Source organism: Orbicella faveolata, unplaced genomic scaffold (assembly GCF_042242905.1).
Source record: "Orbicella faveolata isolate gen_17 unplaced genomic scaffold, um_ofav_v1 contig_12, whole genome shotgun sequence".
Lineage (NCBI taxonomy): Eukaryota > Metazoa > Cnidaria > Anthozoa > Scleractinia > Merulinidae > Orbicella > Orbicella faveolata.
In genome coordinates, this window is record NW_028301539.1 from 6,330,210 (window position 1) to 6,345,000 (window position 14,791).

Below are 14,791 nucleotides of genomic sequence, written 5' to 3' on the forward strand. Positions count from 1 at the left end.
TTTCCCTTGTGGAGCAGTGAGTTTATATGTCAACTGATGTTAGTTTAGGACAGCTGATGATATTGCATTCAATCCCTTGTTAAATAACTTGCTCTAAAAAACGCCACTATCTATCTCTGTATAAATAACATAAAGGTGATACTTGTTTTGTCAATAAAGGTTACGTGATAAAATTATATTAAAGGAAATTGTTTTGAACGCCATTTGGGCAACTGATTTTCGTGTATTTTTCGTTTTTGTTTTTATTGTTTTTGCTTTGCGATAACAAGATTACAGGAAGAGACACAACATTACTATCTGGCTCAAGATAACCAAATATATCTGTTCTGTTATATTGGTCTTCAATTTCTCTAATTTACCGTTCAGTGACTCAAACCTTGGTGTACGTCGCATTTAATTACAACATGGTAACTCTGCCCGAGAGATAGAGAGTTCATGAGTTAACATTTAAGAGATTCAAAAAGTGAAATTTACACCATTCCCGTGGTACATGTGCATGCAATTTGGATACGAAATTGGACGTATACAGGGTGAATAATAGTTCGAATTACTTTGTGTAAGAGGTATGTTTGTCAGGCAGTAAATTGCATTTAATGTAGCCTGACGCTGAGTTACTGAAGAGAACTTATTAAATTTGTATTACATCCTTGAGCGTATTTGCTACAAACGGACTTCATTTCATAAAAAGAAAGAAGGTAGCAAGCCTCATTTATTTAGTTGCTTCAGCTGGTTTAAGAGTTCCACAGTATGTCAATATGCTACGATGTGTGCATGGTAATCAACACTCATCTTCGCTATCAAAGAGAGACCTTTGGCTGATGCGCTCTAGCTGAGATGTATACATGTATCTTTTTATTGATGAAACTCTCTAAGTACATGTAGCAGGGGGAAAGTTTTGTCTCTTGGTTAAACATTTTCACAAGTTCCAATTAATCGACGGTTGACGTCACGAAATTAAATTTGATAAATTTCATTTTGGCTCAACATGTTTAAGGTATTTAGCTGGTACTGGTGGTTTGGCAGAGGGAAAACAACACGTCTTAAAGATTAAAAAAGTAATAAAAAGGCAGCCAAAAAGAACAAACAAAATTAAAAACAAAAGAAAGAAATCTCCTCGACATCAGGAATAACAACATGTCCTACAAACATCTAATCGCGGACAAAACTGAAACAGTAAAATAGTTCAAGTTAACATTGAAGTAAAATCATTTTTCCTTTTTTTCTTTTTTAATTCTTATGTATATACCTCTTTTCTTGGAACCATAAACGAATATAGTTTTATTTGATAATAGAAAAATAGACATCGAAGATATGACTGACCAAGATTGCAATACATTCTAGTGACTACTATATTGTAGTTTTGTTGGCAGGTTTAGTTTTAAATTTCGTGAGGATCAAAATTTAATTTATATTTGGTATTAGAAAAACGGGACATCAAGTAAGAGATAGTCAGCTGTTACAGGTGCTATACAGAGAAAATGACTGGATAAATATCAGACATACAAACAGACTCTGAGAATTTTTCTTCTCTTGATCAAGAAAGAAAACAACTACTTTACTTAAAGTTGTTCTACTACTTTGGCCTTGTCATATAATTTGTGTAAAAACAGTAGTAGTAAAAAAACATCAAAATTTCCCGAGCAGTTTCAAAAATGAAAAGAAAAATAAATATTCCCCTATATGTAAACAGCTGATCAGAAAATCCAATAAAACATAGTGTAAGCCCGAAGTTTTAATTTAACACCTTTACACAACTGTTTAAGAAAGGAAAAACCACTTGGCATGAATTGAACAGATGTGACAAGGTAAATATAGTTTGGCATAAAAATGCAGGCCAATCCCTAACTTACTGCAAGGAGTTCTGCTCCAAAATGTCGTCTCTACCGCTTTTGGTTGTGCTGCTCGCGGCTTTTGTGACTGTCAAGGCAGAAGACGAAGAAACATTCGCGCTGGTAAGAAAATAAGGGAACTGGTAACGTTTACAAACGGTACATATTAATATATAATATGTTTGCCTTTTTTTAACTTTGCTATACCAAGAGTTGCCGTCTTGCCGACTAGTGCTGAACCCGTTGCTGAAATTTAGAGATTAGCAAGGGTGACCATCTGTGCGTGTATATATCTTTCTGTTTTGCTTTAAAAATGATGTCCAATGGTGAACAACAGTTTCTTCAAGACTGTAACTCTAAAGAAATTGAAAAGGTTACGTTAGAAGTTGAATCAACATTCAAATTTGGAAATTCGATCGCACAAAAATACATCCATTGTGCTACTAGCTTTTTTCGATAGATATGTATGGAATCACTTAATTCTAGATGACCAAAGACAGAAGCCATGCAAAAGACCAAAGTTTCACAATTTTCTTTCTTTCTTTCTTTCTTTTATTTGGCTCTGTTTCTTTCTTTCTTCCTTTTTTGACAAATCATTAGAACTACCTCAACCAGTTTCACTACCTCTCGATGTCGAGATCCGGTAACCATGACGTGGAGAAAGCTATCACCAACTTTCAACGCTTCGCTGGCCTGAAGGTCACTGGTCGCCTGGACGGAGCCACGATAGATCTCATGAAGAAGCCACGCTGTGGCATGCCTGATGACGAAGCTGGCGAAACCCGTTTACGCCGTTACGCAACATCGGGTAAATGGAGGAAAACGTCCCTGACGTACTACATTCAACATGGCCGGGATCTAAGTAGAGATCAACAAGATCGTATATTTGCAAAAGCATTGAAATACTGGGCGGATGTATCTTCATTATCTTTTAGACGAGTAAACAGTCCAAGTTCAGCGGACCTTAAAATCAGGTAAGTATCATAGTTTCACGAGGTGGAAAGAACTAGTTCTTGGCAAGCAATAAAATGCTTTGCGATGATTCCCCTGCTTGATCAGCAAAGTTGCAAATAAACGTTATTGAGCCGTAGCAGCCTCCTAGTAAGAAACGGTACTATCTTTATTTCCTCAATTAAAATTTACCTTCGATTGCATCTCCTCATAAGCAGCATGTTCTTTTACATGGTCTTGACTGGTTAAAGATAACGGACAATACTAAATCTAGATTTATCGAACTTGACCAATAAATTTTTCTCCAAACCGCGGGACAAAATGAATGAGTGAATGAATGAATGAATTGAGCACACCTAAGTAAAGTCAATAGCTAATAACTAGTTTACAAAAATTAATAAATAAATGTTGAAGTTGATAAATACTTATTTACAGCATAATAATAAATACTGTAAAATAATGTGCTCTACGCTATGTCTATGACAAATTACATGTAAGCTTCATCTTCAAATTTTGCCATTCTTAGCTTCGGAACTAGAAGGCACGGTGGCACTAGTGCTGAGCGCACCTGTGGAAGCCCGTTTGATGGTCCGGGCAAAGTGTTAGCCCATGCCTACTTCCCTTCAGATGGCCGCGCTCATTTTGACGAGGATGAGACGTACACTGATGGGACATCAAGGGGAACAAACCTTCTGTGGGTTGCTACCCACGAATTTGGTCATTCGCTCGGTTTGAAACATTCCGACGTGAGAGGTGCCATCATGTACCCCTATTACACTGGTTATGTTCCTAACATGAGGCTTCATTCTGACGACATCAACGGCATTCGATCTCTTTACGGTAGGAAATTAGTAAAAGTACTGTATCACCACAAATGCACCCTTAAAGCAGCCACGTCAGTCTTTGCACACCTTGAAAAGTTTAGCCTACATTTTTCAAAGTCGACGTTTGCAATCCGTGTTTATCTTCTCCACCCTTAACTATCCTTGTTCCTTGATGGTTTATTATTACCTCTTTGAAGTTTTTCTATCTTAGTAAACTACTATTTTCTGGTTTTCTTCATTACTTGGCATTCAGTACATGAAAATTAGGAAATGTGCGTTAGCCAAATGGATGTTTCAGTTTATTCATGAATTGCTATCTAATGAAAGCTTATTTTTCTGAACAATTAAAAACCTTTTTCAAAGTACACCCTGTATTGTAGCCAACATTTTCCAGTGCTGGAAATAATTTTTCTTGTTTAACAGGACATGTGTCCTTTCAAATCTTCATTTTGGTCGGACATCTTATCAATTTGACCGGACATTAATTTGCATAATTGATTAGCATAATTAATTAGCATAATAAAATTTATTGGCATACTGTAAAGATTTTCAATACAAATCGTTCAAAACTGCATTTAAATTTGATTTATTTATCATTTATGATGATTATATGACTTAATCTACAAGATGACTGCACGGATCTCTCCTGGTTATCTCCTGATTATATGTTCCTCAAGCAAACCTAGTTTCCTATTGAATTTTACCATTAAAGAGAAACAGTCAGCTTTGGGACCACGCTGACCTGGACACTAGTTTTCTCACTTTGAAAAAAGTTCACCTCAACCTGAAATCAAAGTACATCTAGAAATCTACTTCAATCTTTGCAGTGTTTTTCTTGATTTTCAATCGTTCACTGAAAAACCTGTTTTCGAGTGTGCTTTTGCTCAATCCTATGATATTATTTTTATCATACTTGGTTAAAAACAGTATGGATCGCGTCTCTGTGATATGCAAATTAGCTGTGAAATGGTATCTAATGCACATGTGCTCCAGCTGAGTGTGTCCCTCTAAAGCAGGATCCCATCACTATTAGTGTACAACTAACCCAATTATTCCTGTCCCGGCGTTTTCACAGACCGATCTACTTTTAGTTTGAATTTACCGCGAATTCAGCCCCCCCCCTCCCCCCCACCCCCAGGAACCTCCATGACCAATCCCAAGCATGGACTTTATAATTTCACCAGAAGATTAGGTCGACATGTCCACCTGATGCCGCCATTTTTCTCCTTACCGATTCGCGCTCATATAGACCGGAACTGACCTTTTTCGTGGGAAAAGAAGCCTAAAAATAGACCGTTCTGTAAAAATACCATGACATAGGCTTAGTATGGGAGTTGCACACTCCTAGTGCTGGGCTCCTGACCAAAGTTGACTCAAGGGTACAAACATGAAGTGGTAACAGCATATCGCAATGCACGTAGTGGATAATAGGGCGATTTCTGAAGAGTATTTTATTTGGGGGTATAAGAAAGATGAAGACTTCTGCTTTATGGGCTCCTGGATATGGCTCAAACTGTCAGAGTCAAGGGCCTAAAATGAAAAAAAAATCTTGAGTTGCCATTTGGCAACTAAGTGATAACAATCAAGTAGGAATTTTACTCAGAAAAGAACACAATGCGACTTTTTTGGTCGCTAATTTTGTGTTCGTAGCTAATGTAATATCCGTGAAGGATTCATGCATTTTAAGAGACACAATCGGTAGGCATACATGACATTCTCAGTGCTCAAGGGTTTGCAATGCATTATAGGGCGATTTCAAATACGAGCTGCCATTTGCAAGTTTTCCGATGTGAGGGAATCCTTTACAGCAAAGCAAAAGGATAGATTGCTTTCTTTTCTTATGTTGAATGTTAGAGAAGCAAAAGTCTTTCACTATGTAGTTCAGGAAGGACATAATGTCTGAGAAAATAACCGTTATTGATCGTCAACACAGAGAAACGTAGTCGCCATTATGGTAGCCTTTGAATGCAGACATAATTTCGGCTGTCAACCAGAATTTTTGGCCGCCAAAGATAAAAATTTTAGCCGCAGTGACGACCGTACCGATCGCAATTTCGAGTCTTTTAACGATGTATCTTTTAACGATCATAATGTGAAATTGGCCGGACATATTCAAAATTTGGTCGGACAATGTCCGATGACCGACTGTTATTTCCAGCCCTGTATTCTGAAGTACAAATTACTTTGTTTGCATTCGACCCCATAAACTATAGTTACGCAACACTCATATACCGGTCCGTTTACGATAGCTCACTTCGCTACCTTTGCCACAAGGTAAAAACCCAACGTTTTCTTTTAAATCATGCATTTAATATTATTGTATCATTTTAGGTGCTGGCGGAAGCGTAGGCGGCGGTGGAGGAGGTGGAGGTGGTAAGTAATGTAATGAAATCATGTTTTGATACAAAAAAAGGATTTGAATGAAATTAATTAATGTCAAAAATGATCTTCAGAAATAGAAAGACCTAACGACTCCCGTCCTTTGATCTAGTGAATTGGCCTCACTATGTTAAGAGGAGCGACGGTATGATTTTCAATCATTATCAAGTGGAAAGGAATGACTGACTTTGGCAGTACGGTTTACTAACTTTGAGATTTGTGTTTGTTTAGTTTTATCATTATTATTATATGACTGAGTGCATGACTCATTTAATTGCCTTCATTATATGACTTAACTGCACGAGCCCTTAGGCGGGTGCAGTTTGAAGAGATTTTCAAGTAATACTAGTAGTGTAGATCCTCAATTGCAATCGCCTTCATACGATCACTGATACAACTTTTTGCTACCAAAGAAAGTCAAACATTACGTTTGTTTATGGAACCTTTTACACCTCAACCTCTTTTGATATGCAACTTTCAGTCTGCACCGTTTCTATCTTTTAATAATATTTAAAGAAGAACATCAAACTGCATCGATTGTTTCATTTTGCAGGCTGTAAAGACAACAATCGGAATTGCCCCGGTTGGAGAAACTATTGCAGATCTAACGATTACGTCAAACGCAATTGCAAAAAAACATGCCGCTACTGCTGAACGTGAGGTAATATATATTCAATACATATTCAACATGCATGATCAAGACTTGAGTCTATTCATTGCTAGCTTTCGTAAGACTAACTAAAACAAAAACAATCCTCAAGGATCACAGGAACTTGAAAAATAGGAGGCACAAAAACTGGAGCATGTTTGCAGAAGCTTATTCTTTCTGTGTGAAGTAAGGTTCACCTCGTACTGTTGTAAACCATCATCCCCACTTGCGTTTATTCGACTAGACTCCTTTGTTCGCGACATGGTATTAAAATCTTGTGAATGAAAACCATATCTGGCTCTTAACCTGTAATAATTTAGTATTGGCACCTATTATCGGACACTTAAGTTTCATCACAAAATTCTTACTTCGATTTTGATTAGCTACTTGCAGTGTTTGATTTCATTTTAGTGGCATTTTTCGGGACTACTCATGTAACGTAAGTTGACTTACAAGACCAACTGTCGGACATCAAATCTATTCTCGGACGCCTAAACATTTGCCGAGCGGGTGACTCATTTGTGATGAGAATAACAACAACAAAATATTCACTAACTCCTCTGACATTCGTCAAACCAAAATAGCCGTGTTTACTTGAGTTTGTATGGAATTTAGGCGGCTGTCCGACGTCTGGTGTTCCTGGCCAAGTTAAAGCAGTTCGATATTGCAGCGGTTAACAGTCAAAACATAAGCTCACAAGGCTCCTGAGATACAACATGCCGACTGGTTTTACGCCCATCGAAGATCGAAGGTTTCGCTCTCAAGTTTGGAGTGTTGTTGTTGTTGTTTTCCCGCAAGGTTGGATTTTGCACGTGTAAAGCAGGCACCATTTTCTTCGCAAAATACCAATCGCGACCTTTTTTGTCAGGGAACCACAAATTAAACGGATCTGGATAAAAATGGATCTCTAGATTCAAGACGAAAGCTGCTATTGAAGGAATAAGCTGGATTTGGCTTGACGAAGTTTTCTCCTAGACTTCAGAGTCTTTTCCTCGGCTGTCCGAGGTTTTGTCCGACAATAGGTGCCCGACAACCACAGCAAAACCAATCTTCTTCTTGCCGGGGTTTAGTACACTTTCAGCGAAGTTTATAACTTGATAAATCTAACATTTGGTAGAAAGATCGATGTCTTCTTATTACTTGAAATTGTTACATAAACGGTGAAACAAAGTTTGGAATTGAATTAATCAATTGCCAGCCCCTACAGTCTTTTGCATTTTTTTTTCCCTACGCTAATGTCGTTTGATTGTTTATGGTGTACGTCTTCATGTTGCAGGTGGTTTATGGAAGCTCGAGGGTAACTACATTTACAGGCTTATGCAATCACCAGAATAATTAGATGTCTTTGGCGTAATGTAGCTGTAATTAAAATTACTGGTTCATTAAAGCCTCACAGAAAACGAATACATGTAGTTTTGATTCTACTTGTTTTATTTAAAATTTACTTCTCCCCTTCTATTCGTTCATGCCAAGGTGACCGTCATTTACTTCTTACTACTTTGCGTAACGTGCACTAAAGAACGCCATATAATAAGTCGAGTTTTTCTCGTATTTTGATTGGTTCTTGGTGTCGATGAAATATATAAAACAGGTCGATTCCATGTTGTCGTGCGTCTGTTCAGTAATAAATTGCAGAAAAAGTCAAAATTTATTAATGCAGTAAGAACATTAGTGACTCGTTTGGCTATCACCTCGTGTGCCACCCTTTAGTTCTTACCACATTTCGACGGCATTTGTGATCAATTACTGAACAGACGCACGACAATATGGAATTTATTTGTTAAATATACCATTTGAATATCTCGGTTCTGTTTCGCTTATTACCAAAATTTCCGAACGTATTTTACAAAAGGTTACTTACAGATCAACATATAGTTTAGTCTTCCACATGATTATCACAAACTCCATATGGTTGAAATGAAAGTCACATAACGAGGCCACTATCATATTAAGAGATGATTAAAATCTAACTGAAGAAGGTTTAAAGGTAGAATTTTTCGTTCAACTTGACTGAACTTCATCAGCCAACAATAAAACATTTACAGCTATTGTGTCTCTTCAAAGACTGTCGTTGATAAATGTTCCAGAAATTATTTTATGTTTTAATACCGATCCAGAGCAATACAACGATTTGGTTGAGTCGCAATATACCCATTCTGATACCCAAATACCGTCCTATGATAATACATACTGGCCTAGAAATTTCTTAAAGAGAACACCTGCATGTTAGAACTTTAATCCTATTCTGACTGAATAAGAATAATTAAACAGTAAAATCGACTGAGACCTAGAGGGTATGAAGTAAACCCAGGCAATGTGATAATTTTGACTAACAGCTGCTGAGAGATCTTACTCAAAGGCTACAGGCAACGTAAAAGTTATGACACGATCGAGTCTCGACCTTTGGCTGCTATCGAGTGGCGACTTAGTGCAAACTAACTTAAACCAGCTCATGTAAATATTTTTTTAAACTTACTTCCCAGTAAATATTCTTTTAACGTCATTTTCCTAAAAGTTAATTCCTTGGCGATTATATCCTGCTTGCCTTTCCGTTACAGTGTAGGATCGAGCTTTTTTCTGCATTCTCTATCTTCCAACGTCGAAACACAAATAGTTACTGAGTTTACATGTTCTCTGTTTGGCGATTAAGGTTCGAAAATAGAACTTCTCAATGATCTCAATCTCCCAGTATTATATTTTCAAGGAGGAGGTGATAATTAGACTTGTTGCCTCTTTTAATTACGAAAAGTGTAAATTGCCAAATAATATTAATAATTCCTAACTAACTGATGTGATATTATAAAGAAAATCTATACGCATCCATACCAAGGCCATAGTTTGGCCATCTTCGCAAACGGCTACTCCAACCAAAAAAGTGACAAATATTACGCAGTCAACATTGTTTTGACTTCGGGAGCAAGGTCTGGATAAAAGTGAGCATTCTAAAAAGTGACTTTGTTATTTATACCAAAAAAGGGCCAGAAATTGCTCCATACAGTAAGAACAATAAAATACAATCAGTCTACTTTTGTGTAGGTGTGTATGGATATAACTTTTCAATTTACATGCGTAGTAGCTGTAGACTCAGGCTTCATAACATAATGCAGTTATCAGCCGGCTGAAAAAGTCTTGCCGTTTTCAGACGTCGTCAGATCAAGTCATATCGCAGCTATTCAAATAGGCGTTTTGTGTTACATTTTCGTTGGGTGTCGACATTTCTATGAGGCATGTAAAAGACAAAACGTTTAAAAAACCTCATTTTGTGTTAAACTGAGGTTCCCTCTACACTTCTTACACTTCACAACAAGGCTCTTTGACTGAAGTGCATTCATCTTGTTTGGTAAGATGCACTTGTTTACTTCCAAAGAATTCAACTTTTCTCTTTCGTTAAATAAAACTGCCATTATATCTAACAATGGAGCATTCGATGTATTTGCACATTTCAATCCAGAAGATTTTTCTGTTTGCATTCTGAAACTTACTTTTTTGTTTCGCTTGAAGGGATCGTTTATTAATCGGCAAATAAAGTATATATTATACCTTTTTAAAAATTTCAAATGACACGATATACTTTGTTCCACCAACAGAAATTTAACTTGCCGATAAAATTTTCACAAACAGATAAATTAAAGGCCAAAAAAAAAAAAATAGAGATTAAAATACCTCGTTTATATTCCGATTATCAAAATATCAGTTACCCTTGTCCGTGCCACGATCACGTTTACCATGTGATCACGGTAGGTGTTATCAGCCGAAACCGAAGGCTGAGCCTGATAACACTAACCGAGATCTTGATTATTTCGGATGTCACAAAAACCGAATCTAGTAAAAGTTTTATTATACATTTGTTTTAATGAAAATAACGACAAACGCATTATCGCACGGAACGCAGTTTATTTCCGGCAAGCCATGTTCTTACTACGCTGTCCGTGAACTTTACATTGCTCTTGTAAATCATGCATTACTCATTACTCGGATTACTCACTAATCTGCTAGCAGATTAATGAATAATCTGTAGGCTTTTAGCCAATGAGAAGACGGATGGTGATTATAATGTATAACAATGGCCATAATTAGGTGCCTTTGCTTAATAACATTTTACACAAGGTCGTACAATATTATTCACCATTCGAAAATAAAATCTTATTTTCGTGCCACTGTGTGATATCCTTTATATACTTTATTGAACCTCGACCTATTAGGAGCTTTTCAGGACAATAATATCGACATAAATGTTTCACCAATAAGGGCTAAAATATTTTTAAAAACTTAATTCATAAAATGTTCATATAGATTAAAGGATGTTAAAAAAGTATAATAGTAAATAAAACTAAAAAAAGCTTGACAGCCCCATTGAAAAGTCATAAAACTGAAATCCGCATTTTCATTAATCACTTTCCCTTGAAATAACAAGCTGTGACTGTAAGGTGTCCACCCAGTTACCGAGATTTCAGTCCATTTTCACAACCGTGATCTTGGTAGCTGGGATCAAATATTTCACAAATCAGCACTATGACCCAGTTACCAGGACGAATTATTTTTTTGGCAAAATGGCTTTCGCTATCACAGCAGTACAGGAAATATGCTTGTATGTATTTTCACCACAGAAGTATGCAAAATGCTCGCTAACAGTGGCGGATCTAGGGGACGGGCCCGGGGGGGGGGGGGGGGGCATTATTTTAGATAAAAAAAAAAGAAGGAAGAAGAGACGGCAGGGCAAGCGGGTGTACGCACACAAAAAAAGGTCTGGATCCGCCACTGGCATTTGGGGTGTGTTTCTGAAGAGGTTTGAAAATAAATATAATACCAAACAAACAAACAACAAGGTTTTTAAACCTGCAATAAATAACAGCACCGACATTTATTTTCCAGAATTCCGAATGCCCATCACACGTTGCCCAAGAGCTCAAGGCACACTTCGGCGCCCTTGTTGTTTTCGCGCCCTGCTAGCAGTGAGATCTCAGCAACCGCGTCGACAATTTTCGCATATGGACACTCCAGCCTGGTACCTGAGGCAAAATGTTTTTTTTTTTTTTTGACAAAACAGCTGGGCGGCCAAGATGGCTTAAGTTTGCCAAGTATGCATCTCCAATACAGAAGTACTTGAATACGCTTTTTTAAAGTTAAAAAGATTGACAAAACTACGATAATCGCGAAAGGTTCAACTTTTTGTTGGCACATATTGGTTGTGTTTTTTTACTTTCATCACGATCGACCGGGCTGAAATTTCCCATATTAACAGACGAAAACATTTGCCCCAGTCAACCAGGCTCATATGAAGAGACCCTCCGTAAGAATTAAAACCTGCAATTCGCAACAGCAGGGAATAATTTATTTTCTAAAATATGTCTAGTAGTTTTAACGGCAAGTATTATAAGTAAATTCCCATGAAGATCAGGCTTTCATTTTCGCTACAAAATCATCAGAAGCCATATTATAAACTTCCTTGTACAAATTCCAAACAGGTATTTGGCACTTGGTATGTCTTTGTTTAAGTGAAACTCACTCCATGCCAAACTGTTTAACACATCTGAATGGTTATTTCACTGCTGTTTAGAGAATTCTGAATGTTTCATTCAAGATGAAGCTTCACATTTCTTCTCCCTTTTATCTTCTTACTATGCCTTAGACTTCACTACTTGCAGTTTTCTTTTAATTTAAGATTACCGAGAAAAAGAAAAAAAAAAAAAGCTAAGCAAAGAAATAGAGACAGGGGATTTAAGGTTTTTAGGCTGTTTTAACGGCTGTTTTAGCAGCTCTTCCTATTATATCCTTGCAGAACTATCTGACAAAATACCAGTACATCGCAGCAAACAGATCATCAGGGAATCATAACGAAACCATGGCAATCGAGAATTTTCAGAAGTTCTTCGGTTTGCCGGTCACAGGTGAACTGGACGAGGACACGATGTACGAGATGACGAAACCGCGTCGTGGAGACCCGGATGTTGACATTAGCGGGGGGCGCCGAAAGAGATACTCGTTGACAGGAAGTAATGGCGGAAAACCGCTTTCAAGTATTATCTCGCTTACGGGAAGGATATGTCACACGCTGATCAAGCTAGAGTCATGAAAAGGGCTTTTGCATACTGGAGTTTCGCAGCACCACGCTTAAAGTTTACTAAGACTGACGATGTTAACCAAGCTGACTTCAAGATCAGGTTCGACGCTGGGTATTATTATTATTATTATTATTATTATTATTATTATTATTATTATTATTATTACTGCAGTGTGTAAAATGAAAACCTGTATATTGGGTAATGAGTCCAGGAACGTTAGGGAGGATCGAAATTGGGATAATTTTTGCAGCACGCGAGGTTTGGTTTAAACTTGCTTAGCCTAAGAAATAAAAATATTTTAAGCTCGAGATTTATTTGACAGCGAATATTCTAATTGTTTTGGTAGGATTCCGACTAAAATTTATTTGAAATAAAGAAGTCCCAATATTTACCCGTTAGAAAATCACGCGGGGATGGAATTGTCCCCACTGTTTGACTCTTGCAGCTGTTAATACGGGCTAACCATCTCAGTCTATTGAACAACTGTTATGTTTTGAGGTCGCATCACAGCGAATTTGCTCCCTTTAGTCTTCATGGAATTTGAATTATCCAGTGGTGTTTCAAGACCTTTGCTGAAATTTTGGAGAAACGGAAAAACGTTCTATTATGATCCACAGCCGTTGTACATGGACTCTAATGGCTGCTAGCGATATTGCGCGATAGGTCATCAGCCAATCTGACTACAGCGTATAAAATAGTCTACTAGTAGAATTCTACTAAAATCTTTGAGGAAGAGTTTTTATATAATTTTGTTCTCCAGTTTTGGCGGAAAGACTCATGCAGGTGTTCCTGGTGAAAGACGATGTGAAGTTCGGTTTGATGGACCACGGTCAATATTTGGACATGGCTTTTTTCCTTCTGATGGACGAATCCATTTCGATGAAGACGACTATTTCACTGAAACTGGTACTACGACTAGGTGGTGGTTTTGGGCAAAGGAATCTGTATCCGTACTTTATGTAGCTGTACATGAGATAGGCCATGCGTTGGGCTTGGGGCACTCCAACGTTCGGGGCTCTACTATGTGGCCCACAGGAAAGACAGGAACGCCTAGATTAACTCAAGATGACGCTGACGCAATAAGAGCTCTATATGGTGAGTGTGTATTAAAAAAAAAAAAAAAACCATTATAATACTCTCTCTATTACCAAGCTGTATTAATCTTCATACCGGTCTTGTAAATAGGCGTGAGGAGTTCGATTTGGAGTAACCACGGCAAAAAAAAAAAAAAAATCAGTCTCACCTCATCTTATTTTTTAGCTTAAGGAGAAGGTGCTTGCTTGAACCGTAAAATAAGTGTTGTCATTCATCTGAGTTAAGAGCAATATAGATATAAGAAGGTTCAAGTTCCTAACAATCTTTCTTGTCCTACTAGGCTACCACTCGATCTCTGATAGGGTTATGATATTTTAGTCATGTATTTTATTATTAATATATATCTGGAATTCTGTCTATTCTTCATTGCAGGTTAAAAGTAAGCATTTTTGGAGGAGTAAAGATTGTGTCCACCTTTGCACCGATATATTCTAGGAGCAGAAGAGACAAATTTCCTTAGTTGTTATTGTGATGGCAATAAAACCTGTACTGTTATACCGTTTGCCTGCTTTTCTTTGCTCATTGGCAGAGTATTGGGACTTTGACACGAAATTGACATTAATGATTAGCCGAGGTCATAGGCTTCTGACGTCTGCTGATAATTATCATAATTTACAGAACGTTTATAGTTGCAAAACAAAGGAACTCATATGTTACAAGCTGGAATAAGGACCAATGGTTAATGCGTAAGAAAAATGGAGAAAAATGTCAAGTTATTGCTTTTCATCTTTATTCAAAGTTGTAAACTTACGATTTGAAGCAATTTTTTTTATTTAATTACAACAATGATGAAAACTTTCTTGATAGCTATCTTATTGCTAGAGAAACATTTCACACTGATATGTTAAGTACCACTTCTAATTTAAGGCTATGTTCACGAGAACTTCTAAAGTCTAGTCGTTAAGCATCACTAATATTACCCTTCCCATCGTATTCGTCTACAAGAGCTAACTCGAAAAACAATGGCAAAGCAGATGTCTGATTACGTCCTTCACTGCTTGT

At 37.2% G+C, this 14,791-nt stretch overlaps 2 protein-coding genes and 1 pseudogene across 2 annotated transcripts in view; all 3 read left to right on the top strand.

Moving 5' to 3' along the window:
* The first annotated feature begins 1,845 nt into the window (after positions 1–1,845).
* Positions 1,846–8,036, top strand: LOC110046870 (matrilysin-like). The gene is made up of 6 exons (XM_020752583.2): positions 1,846–1,952; positions 2,430–2,803; positions 3,307–3,620; positions 5,936–5,977; positions 6,537–6,644; positions 7,909–8,036. The coding sequence occupies exons 1-5, from the start codon at positions 1,872–1,874 to the stop codon at positions 6,635–6,637; spliced, it is 912 nt and encodes a 303-aa protein (XP_020608242.2). The 5' UTR covers positions 1,846–1,871; the 3' UTR covers positions 6,638–6,644; positions 7,909–8,036.
* Positions 7,349–14,174, top strand: LOC110046929 (matrilysin-like; annotated as a pseudogene).
* Positions 14,175–14,471: 297 nt separating this feature from the next.
* The window catches only part of LOC149116302 (uncharacterized), a 1,792-nt gene continuing 1,472 nt past the window's right edge, over positions 14,472–14,791 (top strand). Inside the window, exon 1 of the mRNA XM_089278260.1 lies at positions 14,472–14,475. Within this exon, the coding sequence (XP_089134386.1) occupies positions 14,472–14,475 (4 nt within the window). The remainder of the gene's footprint in view (positions 14,476–14,791) is intronic.

Bases quoted from the DNA above. Each gene is read 5' to 3' on its own strand.
- LOC110046870 (XM_020752583.2), top strand. From the start codon at position 1,872: ATGTCGTCTCTACCGCTTTTGGTTGTGCTGCTCGCGGCTTTTGTGACT. The intron at 1,953-2,429 runs GTAAGAAAATAA...ACAAATCATTAG, and splicing joins ACGAAGAAACATTCGCGCTG to AACTACCTCAACCAGTTTCA. The intron at 5,978-6,536 runs GTAAGTAATGTA...TTCATTTTGCAG, and splicing joins CGGTGGAGGAGGTGGAGGTG to GCTGTAAAGACAACAATCGG.